The 19,867-nt window shown below is 44.6% G+C and overlaps 1 protein-coding gene across 3 annotated transcripts in view; it reads left to right on the top strand.

The window, feature by feature from the left end:
• The first annotated feature begins 1,916 nt into the window (after positions 1 to 1,916).
• CREBBP (CREB binding lysine acetyltransferase) overlaps positions 1,917 to 19,867 on the top strand; it is a 96,377-nt gene continuing 78,426 nt past the window's right edge. For all 3 annotated transcript variants that reach the window (XM_074919812.1, XM_074919813.1, XM_074919814.1), the window contains exons 1-2: positions 1,917 to 2,717; positions 16,346 to 17,058. In XM_074919812.1, the coding sequence (XP_074775913.1) occupies positions 2,633 to 2,717; positions 16,346 to 17,058 (798 nt within the window). In that variant the 5' untranslated portion in view covers positions 1,917 to 2,632. The remainder of the gene's footprint in view (positions 2,718 to 16,345; positions 17,059 to 19,867) is intronic.

A 19,867-nucleotide genomic window follows, 5' to 3' on the forward strand; every position in this document is an offset into this window, starting at 1 on the left:
AAACACTGTTGGACAAGAGCTGTTGCTCACATGTCTAGAGCCTCTGTGAGACACCGAACCCTGTCCCACGCTGAGCCATCCTAAAACAGACGGGAACCTGCCGCTTTTGAAGGAAATTAAGGCAGGCATAACCAAAGAGCACTTACTTGTGTAGCTAGTGAGTAATATAGTGATAGAAGCAGAGGCCTGTAAGAGACCTCCAATGTGATTACAGTCAGACCTCAGCAAGGACAGGCACCATGTAAATAAATACAGAATTTGCAAGTAAATGTAATGAAATGTATGTAAATGTAGAAGTAAATGTAATGAATTCAAGTCTTGCAGTAAACAAAAGGCAGTCTTGCTCTTTGCGAAAGAAGGTGTCATTACAGATCTCCTTTAAACCAATAAAATGTTGCTGATTAATCCATCACGGCTTAGGGACTTCATCAACATCCTCAGGATTGTCTCAGTGCCCTTCTCCAGCCTGTCCTCTGGTTGTGGCTGCTCTTTGAGGACATACCAACATGTAGGCGATGAAAACAGCCCCAAGCAACCAGTTTGGGTACAAGGAGCTCTGCAGCCACATTGGAACATCACCTGAGCTTATACGACCTGCTTCTCAGGTTGGGAACCAGTATGGAAATCCACAGAAGTCTATGAGCTCCAGTCCTATAAACCTGTTTTGAGCTGGGGAAGTCTGTCTAGACAGAGCACAGGGTGTTTTTAAAGCAAGGCTGGGTTCGGCCCTGGTGCCTGAGCAATCAGGTCAGCTAGGATCAGCTCAGGTCGGAGATCTGCCCTCACGTGAGGAGGCGCTGGCCTCTGCGGTGGGGCCAAGCTGTGCGGCCGCTCGTGAGGGTCGAGGAGCAGGGCAAAGCTGAGCCCGTGGCTGTGCAGAAAGCGGGGGGGAAGCCCTTCAGCCAGGCCACAGCAACCCCTCACAGGGTGCGTGTGGGGGCAGGCGCAGGCAGGCGTGAGGGGGCCGCAGCGGCTGCTGCGCAGGTTTTGGTAGGAAGGCAGAGAAGGGGAGGAGGCAGCGCCGAGGGAAGCTGGGGCAGGCAGGTGCTGGGGGGACACAAACACCCCACGGTGTCAGCGTTGCCCCAAGGACCTGGGCTCCACGTCACCCCCCGAACTCGGTGCTAGCATGGGCCCCTCAGGCAGCGTCAGGAGCGTTGGGTCCTGCTGCGCCTCAGCTCTGAGGGAACCGGGAGCACTGAGGGGGGAACTTTTAGAGAGGCCATGCTGTGAGGGGGACATGACGGGGGACAGCTGCGTCGGGGCTGAGAGGGGAGACTGGGGGGTGACTGTGAGGAAGCTGAGGGGAGCCCGAGAGGGGAAACGGGGGAACTGAGGGGAGCGACTGTGAGGGGGAAGTGGGGGGAACTGACAGGAGGATAATGCGGGGAGCGACTGCGAGGAGACACCCGCGGTGGGACTGAGAGGGGACGCAGTGAGGGGGCGGCTGTGGGGGTGCTGAGGCCGGACCCCGACAGGAGTAAGCAGGCGAGACTAAGGTGAGCGCCCGGGGGGAACCGAGGGGGACGCTGCGAACAGGCATCGGCGGGGGGCCGCAGGAGTCCCCGAGGTGGGCGAGGGCAAGGGACACGGGGGCAGGAGGCCGCGGGGGCCGCCACGGACCACCCGTCCCTCACCCCGCCGCGGAGCAACTGAGGACGGGCTCGACTCTTTCCGGCGCCGCTCGCGCCTTTCCGGCGTCGGCGGGGGCGGGGGGCGTGCCCCGTGCGCGGTGACGCAAGGCGCAGGCCCCGCCCCGGCCCCGCCCCCATGGTCTCTGGAAAAGAGAAGAGAAAAAAAAACTTTTTTTTTTAATTGAGGAATCAACAGCCGCCATCTTGTCGCGGAGCCGGAGCGCGGCGCGAGCGGAGCGGGGCCGGGCCGGGCCGGGCCGGGGCAGCGGGGCCGCCCGCCGGGACACGGGCAGCCGCGCGGAGCGCCGCCGACGGGCAGAGGGGCTCGGGGCAGCGGGGCAGAGCCGGCCGGAGCCAACCGAACGCCGCCGCCGGGACCGGGAGCCGCGGCCGCCGCCGCGCCGCGCTCATTGTTTTGGGGCGTTTTTTGGGTGTTTTCGGGTTTTTTCCGTTTTTTTGTGATTTTTTCGAATTTTTTTTTTCCCCCCCCTCCCTCCTCTTCCCCCCCCGCCCCCCCCCTCCCCTACCTCGGCCGCGGTTTGGCCGCGGGCGGGGGCGGCGGGCGGGGGCCGCCGCGGGGCCGGGGCGAACCCCCCGGCGCGGAGGGGAGGGGACGGGGCGAGGCGGAGGGGAGCGTGTGGGGGGGCGCTATGCTCCCCCAGTGACTGCCTGAGCCGCCATCCGGGCACCTCCTCGGCGGCGGCCGGGCGGGGGGAAGAGGCCGGGAGGAGCGAGGCCGGCAGGGAGGGGGCGCTGGGCTCTTCCCCACCCCGCCCCGAACCCTCCTCCCCTGCGGCCTGCTGCGGCGGCGGCGGCCCGGCCCGGGTATGGGGGAACGGGGGCCGCCGCCGGTCGGGCACTGAGCGGCGCTGTTGCTCGGCGGTGGGTTCCCCTTTGGAGGAACGGGGAGAGAGAGATTCGCCCCCCCTCAGGCTCTCCCCCCCTCTCCAACGATTACCGGCTCGGCGGCCTCTCCTCGGACGGCCCAGCCGGCTACCATGGCGGAGAACTTACTCGACGGGCCGCCCAACCCCAAGCGAGCCAAGCTCAACTCGCCGGGCTTCTCCGCCAGCGATAGCACAGGTAAGGCCTGCGGGGCGGTGCGGGGGCGAGCGGGCCTCACCGGCGGTTACCCCCCCCCCCCCCCCCCCCCCCCGCCCTCCTCCGGCGGGGCGACCGCCCCGCCGGAGGAGGGCGGGGGGGGGGGGGGGGAGGTGTGTGTGTAACCGCCCGACCTGCCCCGGTTCCCGGCGGGGGTGGGAACCGGCCTGGCGAGGTGCCGGGAAAGGGGGGACGGATCCCTCACGGAGCGGTTGGGCCTCCTTCAGTCGAAGTTACCGGGTGGGACCAGTACGCTAAGTACCGTCCCGGCTATAAATAGCGGTAGGGAGAGACGGGTAAGGCCTTTTGAGTTGAATTTCCCTTTCCTTTTCCTCCATCATCGACCACCGCTTCGTTTTAGTGGTGAAGGGATGGAGGGATCCGCCTCGGCTTGGATGCTGGGGGTGCCCAGGTGAGCGGGGCGCGGGTAGGGAAGGATCAAAACCCAGCTATCAGAAACACCCGCCACCCTGCTTCTGGAGGGGCTGGTCGGGATTTCTGTCTACTCCTTAAAATCCCTGTATCGTCCACAACTAAAAGCCGTTTGCAGTCAGCCTCTTCCACTGTGCCCCTGCGTGCGACACGTTAAGGAATAAAAACTCCCTAATAACATACTGAGATTTTGCCTTTTTTTTATCCCCATCTGTGACCCTGGTTTAAGGCGCTTGGTTCGAACAGTTGCGAGCATTTTTACTTTAAAAAGAAATAATTTGCAGGTAATAATCTAAGTTGTGGGGTTGTTGGCGTGATGAAATGCCCAGCAGGCTGGCAGTCACTGTGACTTGTCTGTATGTCGCGTGGTGTCTTCAGCGTGCTTTTTTTTCAATTGTTTGTAGATAATAAAAACCATCAAAATTTCTCATTTCCAGCAAGTGCATGCCCGTTGTAAATAAGCACGTGTGTGCATAAGAGCATGTGTGTGTGTGTGTTCCAACTGTTCTGATCACTGAAACAGTGGTTTTACAGGAACTCGAAGTGTGTCGGACTTGCATTTCTGTTTTCAGAGATTCATGAATCTTGTTGAAGGGACAGTGATAAGTTAATCATGCTATGCCTGCTGTGTTTTTAATAGACTGAAAAAAATATTACTATAATTGAGCTGATAAATTCTGTGGGTTTTTTTGGTTTGCTTAATCTGCATTTGGCAATAGCTTAGATACTTCAGTCCTTTGGGGTTTTTTTTATGGAATCTTTTTCTTCTCAGCCTACAAATAAATGAAACTTGCCAAAAAGAAACAGTATTGAGAGTAAGAATTGGCAGAGAATATCTAGGTGAGGTCTTGTGATTGAACTACGTTAATCTGTTTCATGGAGGCGGTGGAATATCATACAGAAGGCTGATACTTCAGGTTGTCATGAAGTGCACCACAGTAACTCAGGAAAAGCACAGTTTTTCTTTAATTCTATACATTTTAGACTGCTGGTAGCTCGTGAAAAATGTTTGAAGCGTGTCTTTTTTTCTCTTTCTTTTTTGAAGTTCACTTGGTCTGTTCTGGAATGCTTCAGTCGTAATTACATCCTGTTCAGCAAGTTCTAATGCGTCTCGGTGAGCTCTGTGCAGTGCTAGATATGTAAACTCCAGCATGTGCATAAAGTTTTGCACAGCTGAGGGGGCCTTTGGTCACCAGGGACGGCAAAGCCCAGGTTGGATTTTGACCATGTAGGAGTGTGTCCGTAGCGTACTGTTGTCATCCCAGTGTTCTTCAGGCAAAAACACCTCTCTGCCTGAGAGTGCAGGTAATGTTTCTGCACTTAGAAGTGCTTCTTACAAATCTCTTCACGTTTGTTGCCAGCAGCTAATGTTGCTTGTTGAAAGATTGCTGAACGTTTCTGTGCGTTGTAGCAGGCAATACACGTAGTTTGAGTAGCGATAGCTATCAGATACCTGCTCCTGAACCTAAACCAGGCTACTCCCTTGCACTGAGGCTTAAATGAAAAAGTTACATTGCAACCTGGAAAGTTGTCTTTGTGACCAGAGGTGCTTGGAGAGACGGGTTTGAGGCTTGCGCCCTGAACGAGCAGTAAGTTGTGTATGGGTTAACTGAATTGTAATTGCAGTTGTAAACCCGTGCTGTTTGATGCTGCAGCTTGCGTGATTGGGACGTGCTTTAAAAGACGTTGCGTTAGGCCCCGTTGTGCAGTTCTGTTGCTGAACAGCAAGGCTCTGAGCGTGCAAATGCTTGTAACTGAGCATAGCGGTGAGGTGGCGAAGGGTCTGATGGCAGGCCTGAACGTTTGGCAGAAAGCAACTGCGCACCCTTGTTTATATTTTGCTTCATGCTTTGATGCGGTGATGTTAAGCAACTCCTTTTGTCAGGGTAAATTTTAGCTGCCTTTAATCTTTCTGATAAAAATAGCTCCTCAGCTTACCAGAGCAAAGTTTGTGCAGTTGAAATTGGTCTACTTACATTCTGAAAATACGACCTTTCCTGTTAAATTTAAGCAGCTAAATCAAATGTCTTGCAGAAGGGAGTAGAGATGAAAGGATAACAGAAACATGTAGCGTGACCATCCTTAAGTTTCAAGATAGTCCCATTTTGCAGTTACCCTGTTGCTGTTTTTATCAGTAAGGAAGGTTGAGACTCGTGGCTGTTAATTGAGCGTGCCATTGCTGTGCAGCATTGAACAAGCCAGCTCCTATGGTAAAATGTCCATGGGAAAGATTTTTCCTTGTCTAGCCAGGTAGGAGTAGTGCTTTTGTCTAATTACCGCTTTATTAGATACATGGTATTTTTCACACCTAAGCATTTGTCTCTTCCATAACTATTACGAGGCATTGTCATCTAAGCATGTTGCAGAATAAACAAGGGACTCATACAAAAAGTAGAATGACAGTAACTTTGGTTATGGCAGCGTATTATTTTAACATCGAGTATCATTATTATTTTGTACATTGCTGGCATTTGTCCAGCGGCAGAATATAAAGTGAACTGGCAGCGTTGTCGAGCTGGTCTTGGTCTGAACTCTGTGCGCAGTTTGCAAAAAAGGTGCTTGAATGGAGGAGCAGCAGAGCCGGTGATCCTCAGGTGCCCCTTCACGGTGGTTCTGCAGGTAGCTGGGCGGTGGGCTGTGTTACACTGCAAGTTAACGCATCTGTATTTGTTATGTACCCTGCAGCCTTCTGCTGCTGTAGAGCAATGCTAGTTCCAGAGACAACACATCATAATTTGGGCCAAAGCGGAGGGTGTCCCTAACAGTGTTGCGAGTTAATGAATTCCTGAAGTAGGTGAAGTTGGAAAGAAGGTGAGGTGAGCAGCTTCAAAAGTCTATTAGAGCTGGATTTTCACCTCATGCTTTCTCGTGTGTGGGGGGGGTTGTTTTTTTTTTTTCTCCACAACTTCAGATCATAAACAGATTAAGCAGTATGGCTGCTGCTGCAAAAGCTGCAGGCTGAGATCTCTGGCAGTTCACGTTCTCCTACAGCCCAGTGTGTTAGCATCGTGGTGCCCGTATTTTAAAATTGGGGAAAGACTGGCCTTGTCGCACGAGCCTTCGTACGTGCCAAGATAAGTAGATCTCTGGCTAACTCCCAGCAAGCTACAGAACTTCGCAGGAGGGAGTTTGTGTCGATACGCAGCCTGATTTCATCTTACTCTCCTGCCAAAAAAGAGATAGGTGCATTTCAGTGGATTTAGCTTTTAGTTTTAAAAGAGGTGGACTACCTTTAAAACAAAGTAGCTCAAGGACAGACAGCGAGGCTTTCTCAGCTTATGTTCACATACTTAACTGAGACTTCAAATGGACTGACGTCTCGGTGATCTAAACCCAGATTTTGTTTGTGCGCATGAAAGCATTAGTATGTATGTTTTAGTGGGGTTCATTCCTCTAAAAGTTTCATGGAAGCCTGTTTAATCGGTCTGCTCTTGTTTTATGTGATATGTGCAAAACTTGAGTGTCGTTTGCATGCTGTGATAGTAAGAATTGCTTTTATACAGACGCTTTATCCATCTCACCCTGGAATAAGAAAAAGCGTAATTCCATTAAGTGAACAGAGTTGGATTTATAAGCAGAGAATTGGGGGAAGAAATGATGCTTCTGAAAAGGTGTGGGTGATGGTGTAGGTATAGTTGTAATTATTTCACAGGAATGTTCTTTGTTTTGTGGTACTTGCACCATAACCAGCTGGGATGGGAAAAAATGCAATGTGGTATTTCATGGCTATCTTCTTTCTAAGATTTACCATGTATGTGTATTGATGGAGATGGTGGATGGGAGACAGTTATGCCAAGTCAAATTGTGTTAAGTTTTGATACGAGCTGATTTTTTATTTTTTTTTTTTCCACCTTAAGTGACTGACCTGCATAACTTTGTGCCTTTAGTTGTAATCTGGGACCGGAGATTTGTGAGATTAGAAATTGGCTCATTTATTGAGTCTGGTGCAGCTAATTCTTACAAATTCATGAAGCATTGCTGATAGCAGGTTATTGTGTACTTTCTCACTGTTTGGATTTTTTATAGTTTTTTTCCAAGGACTTTGACACTAACATCTGTGTGAGATGAAATGTTGAGCAGGTGAATTGCCAGCTTGATTTTATGTGACAGTCCACAGCCCTACAGTTGTGACCATTCCTCTTTTGAAATTCGTACTTTGAGTGGTAATTGCATATGTACTTGGGAGTTTATCAAATTGATTCCTTCCCCCACCCCAGCCCATGACTTAAAATTAACTCGGTAAATGCTGTCTCGTGCTGTAGCATAGAGCTCCTGGAGAAGCCCTGCCAACAGCAGGCAGGAATAAAGGCTGTGCTCGAGGGGGGGGTGGGGGGGGGTGTCAGTCTTTGTTGTACCCCAGAGATCTCTTGATGGTTTGTGAAATGACTCCCAATTTTCTGTTGCAGATCATTCACTTTCTATTCTGGCTGAATGTTCCTTGGAGTCGTAGTCTGGTGCCATTAATTATTTCTACAGCAACATGCTGTGTTTTGCAGATAGATCTGCAACTTCACGTTTAAAAAGTCCACATATTCTTGGTGTTTACTTTTATTAGAGATTTTGCTCTCTGTTGTTACCTGCTAATAGAGAAGAACATGAACAAAAATATCACTCAGCGAAATGTTAGTGTGAAATCAGTGTGGAGGGGGTAGTTGAAAAATGGGATTTGAAAAATTCTGGGGTTTGTTCTTATACAATGAAAAAGCATGTGGGATAGCTTAGAAATCTGACACTTCCACCCTAATTTGGTTTACACTTTCAAGAATTTTTGCTTTGTAAATCTTCCTTTTAACATATGTTATGTTTTCCATCTGTCTTCTCAGATGTCTAAGATTCAGAGAGAACCTAAATCTTTTATTTGGAAGACTCTCTTTAATAGAGATGTCTCAACAAATACTATCAAATATTGTGCAGAATCATAGTGTGAATCAAAAGAAAACTGAAACTTCTATTATCACTGGTAATTGGCAGTCATAACTTAGAATCTAAATCTCTTAACATATACTCTTCAAAAGCTTCACTTCATCTTGCCTTTCCTCTTATTTATCACCATTGAGAAATAAAGATCTTATTTGGAACATTGGATAAATACAGTATCTTTGATTTACCATAACTTTGTGTGCGTATATATATTTTTCTTTATACATATATAAGTCTGTAAAATAGTTTCCTGCTTTCTTGAGGGTCATCTTTAATGGAGGGGGAACTTTCTCAGGAAGACAGCGTTGTCAGAATGACTCGCTCTTTCTGGGTGACATGCCTCCCAGTCTCACAGGTAGACATTATTTCATTGCTGCTGTTGGACACCTCTGAGGCAGACATCGGAGCTAGCTACTTTCTGTTGCACAGTAAAAAGCAAAATGGAATATTCAATTCCAACCCCTGTCTCTGTGTGTCACACCTGAAGAGCATGAGCTGCTCTCTCACTCTGCCCAACTTTACCACTGCTGGTACTTTGATAGATGTTTTAGTGGGTGTTGGTGGTGACATAGCTTCTGTGTCATCTCCTGTAGAGTTTCATCTAATGGAGCAAAGAAACATGGAAATTACCAAGAGACTTGAATTTAGTAAGTACTGAATGTAAATCTGTTTTATAGTAGCTGTGAAGTTTTTTTCTTAAGGTTCATAAACTCCTTTAAGGAAAGTATTAATGAGAATAACTTCAGTGAGATGGGGCTGTTCTTAATCAATGCTCTAAAGTGAAATAGATTTGTGAGGGTTTTGGGTTATTTGTGTTCAGTCAGTTATGGTCAGAAGCTTTTTTAGAGTGAAATACACAGAACCCATTAGTTTCAAGCACCTTTGCTGTTGCTTCCTTATGCACATTTTGTGGTGTTTGTTCTTGCACAGCCGAATTTGAGTTGCCGTGCAGACTACCCTTGGCTTATAATTTGGTATCAGATATAGGGAGGTGAAAGTTGGATTAAAACAACGAGAATGAAAACATTATTTTTGCAGCTATTATACATCATAAAGCAGACACAAAACTTGCCAGTTTCCTAGTAATCTTGCGTAACACTTCTGTTGGTTTGTTTCATAATATTACTTCAAGTAGGTATTAATCATTGCTATTTTAGTCTCCACAGAAACAGGCCCATTCTGTGCTTCAGTTACAGAAGGTGCATAAAGGTGGGAGCCTTCAGAGGAGGACATGTGTAGCTGAAGGGAGTGTTGGAAGCAGCCTGAGCTAGAAGGCAGTATTGAGCATGGAGTTCTTGCTGCCGATGCCATCAGTAATTGTGGGGAGGGTGGAGGTCTGAACAATTTAAAATCTGAAACACCTTGTGTTGGCCTATGTATTTAATAAGTCTGTGGGCAGAGAAGGTCACAGTTAAAAGTTTCTTTGTCAAGATAATTCACGTCTTTGTACGTTATCTGATGTCTTTTCCAGATGTGTAGTGAGGGTAGCACAGCCTTAACGTGAAGCAGTGGACCTGTCAGTTGTGTGAGCTAGCTGAAGGCATTCACATGAAAATGTTCTGTTTTGGTACAGACTCTGCATTTCATGCTGCCTTAAGCAACTGTCCACTATTAATTACTGGATTCTCAGGTGATTCCTCTTAACAGGGTCATCCTGAACTTATGTTTTGTCAGTTGTTAAAATAGGGCAACAGAAAAGATGTGTGCATTTGTGATGAGAAGGAGTTCTCACTTCTGTTAATGTGCTCCAGGAACCCTAAAATATTTAATCTTCATCAGGATGATCTTGTGAATGAGGAAGCTGAAGTTACTGGTGCAGTGATCTCCCAGTCTATACACAGATTGCTTTCCTCCTCTTCCTTCTGTCCAGATTTCTGCTCTTAGAGCAAATAAAATTACTGAAGCCTTTTGGTCAGTAAGTGCAATGTGACAGTAGTCATGTTTGTGTTGTTGATATTACTGGGTAGGATTTAAAGTTACTCACAAGAGCAATAGTGTCAAAATAGTGAAAACCATCATTTGCCATCCAGTGCTTCCAAGAACAGACCAGAGTGAGCACCCTTGTTGGGCTGCTTCTGCCACACATTTTGGGGGTTATGTAGGTTTTATTCCCCTCAGGCATCTGGGAAGGGATAAGGGACTAGCTTCTTATCTGAATGCATGTTTCATGTTTGTTTCTGTGTATTAACTTTGGTACCAGGTGCATTTAATGTGTCCTTGTATACTACCTTGTTTTTAATAGTGGAACATTCAAGTAATCTGTGATTTTTAGAATTTTTTTTAATGGAAGGGTAGTGGAAGTAGATCTGAAAACAGGGATCATTCCTGAAAGAAGCTAGTATATTAGGTTTTTCTGGACCTTCGACACAGATTGTATTTTCATTACAGCACAGCAAAAGAGAAATGTCAGAGACAATTTGGGTAAGTACAGTAGAGAGAAACTTGCGGTTATGACATGGTGATACACAATGTGCAAGGGGAAAGAGAGGCTAGGAACTAAACTAGATATAATCAAGGAAGCATCTCGGTTTATACCGTTCTTTTTTCAGGGAGGTGAGAAGCTGGGGCCAGAACAGTTGGTCTTTCGTGTATCAGGTAGTTGTTACCACACGCATTAGTTGTGGTATAGGGGATATAGATACGTGCATTTTCCCCATCCTTGTGTGTCTGGTGTTCGGGCTGGTGTGAGGAGCATTTTTAAAACTGGGAGTATTGCGGTAGAGGTTAGAAGACAACTGATTCTTTTTCATTAGCTTCTTGATTTGTTTGCTCTGTGTAACAAGCTTCAGTTTTGAAAACTCGGTTGGTGAAGTCTTACAAAAATGGATTGGGGGAGATTTTAAGAGCTTGAAGCTGCTTTAACTTAACTAGAGTCTAAGATGATAGTGTCCCTTTTGGTTATTGGGTTGCACGAAATGGATCTAATTTAATTGATTTTAGGAACTGTGCTGCTCCTTAGTTGATGTTTGTACCCTGAATGGTATTCATCTTACAGAGAACCATGCTTTGCCAGAAGTCAAGTTGCAAAGTAACTGTTGTAGAACGAATGTTGCCTTCTCAATCCTCCTACCCCTAAAATCCCAGCCATGGGAAAGCAAGAGAAGGCAAGTGTTAAACTAATTTTCAGGAAAGACTGAAAGGACAATACAGGCAACTACAGCAGTCAGCCTCCCTTCCAGCACTGGTAAGATGATGGAGGAGGTGAAGTGAAGGGCTACCAAGGAGGTCAGGGGGCTGGGGGAAGGAGACTGAGGGGCTGGGCTGCAGACCACCTGATGTCCTTTCCAACCTGGGCGCCTGTGAATCTGTAAGCAAGAGAGCACTGCGATAATTAGCCCAATGAGTTTCCTAGGGGCAAGTACCTAGAATGCCTAAAGGTAAGACTCGTTTCTGTGCATTGATATATTTGAATTTTGACCAGCCCACTGATTTGGGAATAAGCAAACCAAACGGTCTGTCTTTCTCATCCCAAATGCAAGTAGTTCAAAAGAACAGACAGAAAGAAGCTTAGTTAAATATGCAAATCTCTTATTATGCAAGCTGTAACTCATCCAGATGCCTGCTATTGGATGTCTCATTTCCCCCCTCCACCCAGCTGTTAGGGTCTTCTTGGCCCAGCCAGGTCCCTCATCGATGTCTTTCTCAACCTGGCTGTTAAACACTTGTGAAAAAGTGATGCTCCTCTTCTGAAGGTCAAGGTCAGATGCATGTCAGTTTGCAATCTTTCTGTGTGTCTCATTAGGTTAAAACGCTAATTTAAAGTTTCCTTACTGGAAAATATATTTTTTCTATGAAGGCATTGTTTAATTGCTCTGAAACATTAAATGTGCTAATTGTCTTTTATGAAACAATAAATTATAGAATCCTCAAACCTCAAAAGGAGGTTGGAATGGATGTGGTAATTGCTGCCTGCACCAAACAGTATGTCTATTGAGTTGAGTTACCTGACATTGAATTTTAGGGAATGACTGGAGCTCTGAACTGTTGAGGCTTTGTCTGCTGGGGTCTGGCATGATTGAAAGAAGCCTTACAAAACAAAATTGGGCTCAGTGAAATGTAACAGCTATGTTGGCATGAAAGAAAGGCACGGTGGAAATACTGCTTGTGTGCTGGGCCTGTACTGCGACTTCAGCGTGTGCTCTGTGGATGGGCAGTCAGAGTTTGTGATGGGAAAACTCCCAATCACATTTCAAGTGGAAATTATGCTGTAAAAAATGAAACTGAATTTGATAGTTCTCCTTCTGCTTGCTGTGTGATATGTTTGAGATAATAAATCACATGAAGAAATACCTTAGGATGTTTGTCACCTCTCCAGGCTGAGCTAAAGTGAAAAAAAAAAAAAATGGTGATACTGAAACAAGTTAATTGATTGAATATGTATGTTAAGAAAGCATCTCCTGATAACAGTTGCAAGTAGTCATACAGATGAAAATGATCTGCCTTGAGAATGCAGCACAGTTTTTTCTTCTGAGAAGGCTTGGAAGGGAAGAGAACATCTTTTTTTATTCTGATTGCTGAAAGTGTTGTCCAGGAAGGCAGAAAACTGTGACATTTAAGCTCACAAAACTGAAATTAGGAAAGAGTGTGTCTCAAGTGTGGTTATCTTGTATGTGTGAAAATAGCTGCTCAAAGAATGCAAAATTCTCAAATTGGAAAAAGAGCCCTTTGGAAAGAGTGGGGGTGTTGTAGTTGCCTAGTGCTTTTCCATCCCTTCTAAAAGATATGTTGTCTCTGTTTTTTGGCGCTCTCCCGTAAAGAGGACATTTGGTTTATGTAACAGAGGTAATGAAAGGTGTGAGGTTTAGAATCGGAAGTGCTGTGTTAGATGAGATGCTACGAGGTGGATCTCCGCAGCTGTAGTCAGCTCTGCTGCTTCCTGAGCGCTGACATTAGGCATATGTGCCTTAGGGGTTAAGGGAATCTATCCTCCTTTAAAATAAAGACCACTTCTGTTTTGTTGCATGCTAGGTGAGTGGCAGATTTGAGAGATGGAGCAGGTACAGAGCTTGGTAATAGGAGTGGGACTCCTCAGCGTAGGTGTTTTTTGAGCACTGCTTTGGATAACTATGTAAAGGCAAAGGCATCTCTTGGTTTTTAGACTCTTGGTAGCTGCCGTGGACTTTGAGAAAGACTTGAAGCATAGAGAATGGGATCGGTTATTTTCTTCTCGTGAGGATGGGGAGGACTGAGGTTAGTTTTAATTTTGCTTCCTGTAGAAATGGGCTGCGTTTTTATTGTGGCAGATTTTTATATGTGTGTAAATATACTTATTTTTTTAACTGCCAAGACAATCTCATATCTTTATGGATTTGTTGCAGACATGCTCAAGCAGACTTTTGTTTTCTGTTGTATTTTATAACTGTTGTAAAATGTGCCTCATGTTGATGTTTTTAACGTACATGGCTGATTAAAATATGAAAGCAGGAAGATTAATCATTGCCTGAACATTTGAATACTCAGTGAATTTTTACACGGCCACTCCGCTAAGCTGTTTACCTGCTTTTTATTTTCCTGCTGGCAGAGCTGTAAACTTTCCATGCCTAACCTTAATGTATAGCCTTCTTACAGGACCTTAAGAGTGGTAGATTATTTTAGGTTTTAAGAGGCAGTTTTCCCAAATGCTCTCTTCGCTTTTTTTATAAACTGCAAAAACATTTCTAGTCCTTGGCTCTGGCAAGACTTTTAAGAGTCCAGCCAGCCAAACAAAAAAAATTTGAGCACTTCCATTCCAGCATCTCATTTTGAAATACAGCTGGAGAAAAACTACTTTTTTTTTAACCCACAGTAACATCTTCCCCCTCTTCATTTTGTCACTTTTCCTCTGCCCCTGGCCCTTGCATGCACATGCGTCTTTAGTTCATGAAATATTAACGGTTTTGGTGCAGAAGCTTGGAAAAACGATGTTTCTTGGGATTTACAAAAGTTGTCTGAACAAACGCTGTAAACCTTGAACTTCCCAACAAGCTGGGATGATGAGGGCAGCTTAACAAAGACGAAGCTTCAGCCACAGCCCCTGTGTGACCAGCCTTGGCGAGCACGGGCAGGTGGCTGTGGTTGTGCTCCGGGCTGCAGCCGCAGAGGGGCTGCGCCACAGGGACCCTGGCACCGGGGCCTGGCGCCGAAAACAGGCGAGGGGCTTTTCATCAGAGTGGGGTTAGAGATGGATGGAAGGTTAAAAATAGTGAAATCTTGGAAGAAGGAAAGTAGAATCAAAATATATAAACTGTAGCATAGTGAGTGTCAAGTGGTTATGTGAGAAAGAGGAGAGATGAAGCACTTGCCGAAAGCAACGTAGTTAAAGGTACAGCAGGAATTTCTGTAAGAGACAAGCTGAAAAGGTGAACTAAACAACTGAAGGGAAAAGCAGCAAGTAAGAGAGAAATGAGAAAAATACTGTAATGAACCTAGCTAACAAAAATGTGAGTCTGTTACTTCCCTGCTTGAAAGGGAATCAGAGGTTTGCTCCTGATCTGTGTTGTGTTGTGTCATGGCCAGCATTGTGCAAGCCTGGAAGGATTCTTCAGAGCTCATTGACTTCACTAGGTAATGATGGCAAGATGTAGGCTCTAAAGGACATGCTGCTGTGAGTACCTCAAAACAGGCAGAATTGAACATTTCGAGTATTACTGTGACTATGTAATTCACTGGTCATTGCAACACATCTGAAAATTTTTATTAATTTTTCTTCAGTTAGGTTGAATGAAAAATTCGAATGCTGATGAAATGTATTGTATTTAAGTGTACTGAGATGTGTTGGTAACACATCCTAGCTTTGTGATACAGGTTATTTGGTGTTTGGTTTTTGTTGCTTCTTTTCAGTGCAGTTAGTATGATCCAGGCTGTCGCTTGCTGAACGATCTTACGCTGCTTTTGCAACCGGAGTCTTGCAGCAACTTTTTGTGGTTGAAGAATGGAGTAAACTTTAAAACAATGAAGCTTTTGGGATGCCCTTCTTCAGAAAAGAACTTGTTTGCTCTAACCTGGAAAAATGTGGTTTGTCTGTTCACTGGGAGGGACTAGGTTTTTGAAGGCTGGCTTTGTGGGGACGAAGTGAAGTTTTCATGCATTTCTGTTATGCTGCAGTAAAAAGTGGTTGGTTTAGGTCACATCCTTGGACTGGAAAACTTCTCTGACACATGCTGTATGTTTGAACAGCTACTCTGATGAATTGAGGCTAGTCTGCTTCCATGTTTATTAATATTGCTGTATGCACTTATCCTTATGTCTTCAAATATATAACTTTTATTTTCACATGCGAGTACCTGTATATAGTCAAGTAGCTTCTATTTTTAGTTACATACCAAAATAACATTGTTACAGACACTGCTTATCATGTGCAATAAAACATTTTAGTGAGCCTCAGTTGCTCCTTTTCTAAAAAGCAAAGCAAAAAAACCCCACCACTCTATCAGTCTGGATGTTACAGCCAGGCAGAGCAGTTCCTTCAAGTGGCTTAATGAAGATTTGATTGATTTATTTTGTTCATCTGGAGAGCATGTGGATTACCTCTGTCAATACTGGGCATGATAAATGAGGGCTGGGCACCTAGAGCAATTTGAATTATTGGAGCCATTCAGGGATCAAGAAGTGACTTGATTCAAGAGGCATTACGAGGAGAAAATGCTGAGTGCCTTTTGGGATCTTCTGAGGTAGTGGATCATGATACAAATCAGTGACTAGAAACTGATATTGGATGTGTTCGTATGCAAGACGGGAATCAAACCACTGAAGAAGTAGGGTTTTGATCAAGCTTCAAAGCCTAGCTGGAAGATGTTCTTTGGCTGTGTGCAAACATAAATTACAAGGTTGAGGTACGATTGCTGGGTGAAACAGAATTGTTCTTTTGGGGGAGTAAATCTAAAGGAAGCAAAATCTCCTGCTATTTCTGCCACCTTCTTTTAGCTCAAACAATAGAAATTTAGGAGTTAGGTTAGATCATCGTATTCACGCCACCTTAGTTTCTTAGGCTTGGTATGATGTTTTGCCAAAAGGCTTGCAAAGAAACTACTTTTACGGGTCAGTGCTCTACACCGTATGGTTGTGTGTGCACAGTATGTGTTGACAGCTGTGCTTTCTGAAAGGCTCTGGAGTTCATGTTGTGGGGACCCTGGCTCACTTGCTAGCAATAATTGAGTTTTGGGTAAAGATGTACCTTAATGCATGTCATCATTTGAGACTAGTATAAAATAGTGTAGATGAATATTTTAGTAACGTGTTTGTCATGTTTTTCTCACCTGTGTTTCTGTTTTAACTTGTAGATTTTGGATCTTTGTTTGACTTGGAAAATGATCTTCCTGATGAGCTGATCCCCAATGGCGAGTTGGGCCTTTTAAACAGCAGTGGGAACCTTGTCCCTGATGCAGCTTCCAAACACAAACAACTTTCTGAACTTCTAAGGGGAGGCAGCAGCTCTTCCTTAAACCCAGGAATTGGAAATGTGAACTCAAATAGCCCTGTCCAGCAGGGAGTTGGTAGTCAAGTTCAAGGGCAGCCGAACAGTGCTAATATCGGTAATCTGGGTGCTATTGGTAAGAGCCCTTTAAACCAGGGAGACTCTTCTGCTTCAGGCCTGGCAAAGCAAGCAGCCAGCACCTCCGGACCTACCACACCTGCATCACAAACTCTGAACTCTCAAGCACAAAAACAAGTAGGGATGGTGACGAGCAGCCCTGCAACATCACAGACTGGACCTGGGATATGTATGAATACTAATTTCAGTCAGACACACCAGAACCTTCTCAACAGTAATTCTGGTCACAGTTTAATGAATCAGCCTCAGCAAGGACAAGGGCAGGTAATGAATGGATCTCTTGGGGCAGCTGGAAGAGGAAGGGGAGCAGGAATGCAATATTCTGCCCCTGCCATGCAGGGGAATGCAGGCAGTGTGCTGGCAGAGACTTTAACCCAAGTATCTCCACAGATGGCTGGTCACACCGGACTGAACACAGCACAGACAGGAGCAATGACTAAAGTATGTACATGTCATTTAATATATTCTATTTGTTACACTTGTTTTTTCTTCATACAGGTATTGAGAAAATCTAGTAGATTCTTCTCTGGAGCAGAACTAAAGAATGTACCTTCCTGAGTCTGAGCTACCTGTTTCAGTCACCGTCATGAAAGCAAGATAACTGAAACAGTATTTCTCATGTAATCAAAAATAAAAGCACTTTTCAAAAAAAATAACCTTGAAGTTAAAAGTTGGGTAGTATCTTAGCAAAGTGCATTACAAAAGAGTAGGATAATCCTGCAAAAAGGAAGCAGATGATTACTTCTGTTCAGGATCTCAGTTTAGCTGCCAGACAACAATATCTTCTAAAGCAATGTGAAAACTGTCGGAGAAGTATTTGTAGATTGAAGGGAGAGGTGTAGTGATTGGTTCTTTTGTCAAGGACCACTGTCAGCAGTTGTGTAGTGAATATTTTTCAAATATAGTGGAACTGATCTGAAAACATCAAATTTCACATAGATTGCCAAGCTAATATAAATTCTGTGAAAGGGAAGGGCAGTGTCTGGGCAAGAAGTCCAATTCGGTGGCCATTGCAGATTGGGTCAGGGAATATATACACCTGGGAGTATCTGCCTCTGCCTTGGGGCACAGCTCTGGTCCCTGCTCGACATAGTCATTGCTTTTAAGATCTTCATTTTCCAGGTGTGAGCTTAGAGAAGCATATTGATTGCTGCTCCTCCTGTCTTTCAGTTGGATAGCAGTATGCGTCATCTCTTGTCTGTGTTGCTTTGGTACAGTTCCTTACTGTAAAAAATTTTTATGGAAAACCCACTATATTCTGATATGTAGAAAAATATAATGTTTTATCTCTGCTATTTTATCTATTCATACATCACTAGTCATTATCATTGTAGTTTATTACATGTAGATGTTAATTCGTTGATGTGTTAGGAATTGTGGAAAAAATTGCATTGCCTGACGTAAAAGCGTATGCTGTGTTCTCTGAAGAAATGCTGACATCATTGTGGGGCACATAGTTTTTATTTTAAAAAAAAATATAACAAGCATTATCTCTGCAGGGAAGGGGATCCCTTTGCTTAAGGAAGAGATGCTTGTATTCTGAGTGAAGATCATAGCATGTGAAAGTACATATAGTTGTCTCCAGCCTCTGAATCAGCCATATTTATTGTGTGGAGCAGATTGGTCTGCACAGAAAGAAAATCAGCTTATTTTTCATTTGTTTTCCTTTGAAATTTGTGGGATGAGTGGCAAATTCTAATTATCTGGCTTATTTCTATGAACTTATGGGTATGTAAGTTCTTAGGAGTAGATTTTTCCTAGCCACTATGCAGCTATGTGGTGAGACTACTGATTTTCTATGTGAAGTAACTCAGGTAGAATTACCCCAAAGCAAAGGGACTTGCCTATGGTCTTCAGCTGACGGAGTATGTATGAACCTGGTAGGGGAGGTTCTGTGATGTCTCGGTCTATTTTAAACAAAGCCACCCCTGGTGGAATAGGCCAGCACTCAGACAAATTCCATTTTCCAAGGACTTCAGTGTTAGCCTGATGCCAGCTGCAGATGGGATTCACCAGCTCCAGAAGGCGACCTGGGCTTTCTCAGCATATGTTCAAGAAGTAAAGTAAATTTGAATAGGGAATACATTGGAAAAGTATAGCGGAAGTATCTATGTTACATAAATCATTAGTTTGTTCTCATATGCAGTGCTGTGCTCAGCACTGGTGATGCATTTTCAGAAGATTAGGGCAAAATTACTGCTTTGAGAAGACCTTACTCACAAGTTGTTTGGAGAAACTGAGAAAGTAGGACTGTTTAATGACAGAGCAGAAGTGATAAAGTGGTGCTTCTGTGAAGGTGCTAGCACTTAAGAGAAAACAGTTTTAAAAACTTGGCAAACTTGGAAAAATCAGTGTTTTCCAGGGCTCCCATCTCTTGTTGAACAAGGTGAAGCTTGAAAGCATTGTGTTTGTTTTTTATGGGTTTTACTTTACATCTTAATTTTCTCTTCGTAAGAGAGCAAGTGAACAATTTTTGCCATTTTCCTTAGTAGGCATTTGAGAATTGGCATCCTTTTCCAGTCTCTTCCCATCCCCCAGTTTATTGTCCTAATAGGATTATCAGCCATGATTTTGTGGTAGCTTTTTTCTTATTGATGATCCAGTTGTGATGAAAGCTTTTCTTAAAAGTAAAGCAACACTTCAGTGAGTTTGATCTTCTGAAACTGAAATTTCTGTTGAAGGAGAATGTGGTTTAGTTTATTTTTCACCTCCTGTTCCCTGATGTTTACCACTTAATGTATACAGCTTAAAAGATTTGAAGGGCAGCAATAAAAGTGGTGAGGCAGCTGATATACCTAATAGTGAATGTGTCTAACTTGTCTAAACGGTTTAATGTAGCTGCCATCATGCTTGAAGAACTGTATAAAGGCTGGAAGCAAATTCTCTAGGTGGTGACTGTAGTGATATATCCTAAGGGAAGGAAAGAGGTGTGAAATACAAATGCACAAAAAAGTCTAGAAAAACTTTTTTAAACCAAGATTTACTCATTATGTTTAAAATAAGTGATGTGTATCACTGGTTAACCTCATTCAAGTATGGCTCAGACGTCCATTTTTCTCAATTCAGTGTGTTTATATGCAGTGTGTAGCACATATGACCCTTTATGGTTTGGGACCAGTTTTGTTGGGCAAGACCTTGCTTCCTCGATGGTTTGTTCTAATCTTTTTTTTAGTAAATGACTAATCAAGGAAAGTCCATTGCTTTTTCTGTTTTTCTTTCTTGCGGTATGTTTTTATAAGGATTCTTTCTA

The sequence above is a fragment of the Athene noctua genome, chromosome 15 (assembly GCF_965140245.1).
Source record: "Athene noctua chromosome 15, bAthNoc1.hap1.1, whole genome shotgun sequence".
NCBI lineage: Eukaryota > Metazoa > Chordata > Aves > Strigiformes > Strigidae > Athene > Athene noctua.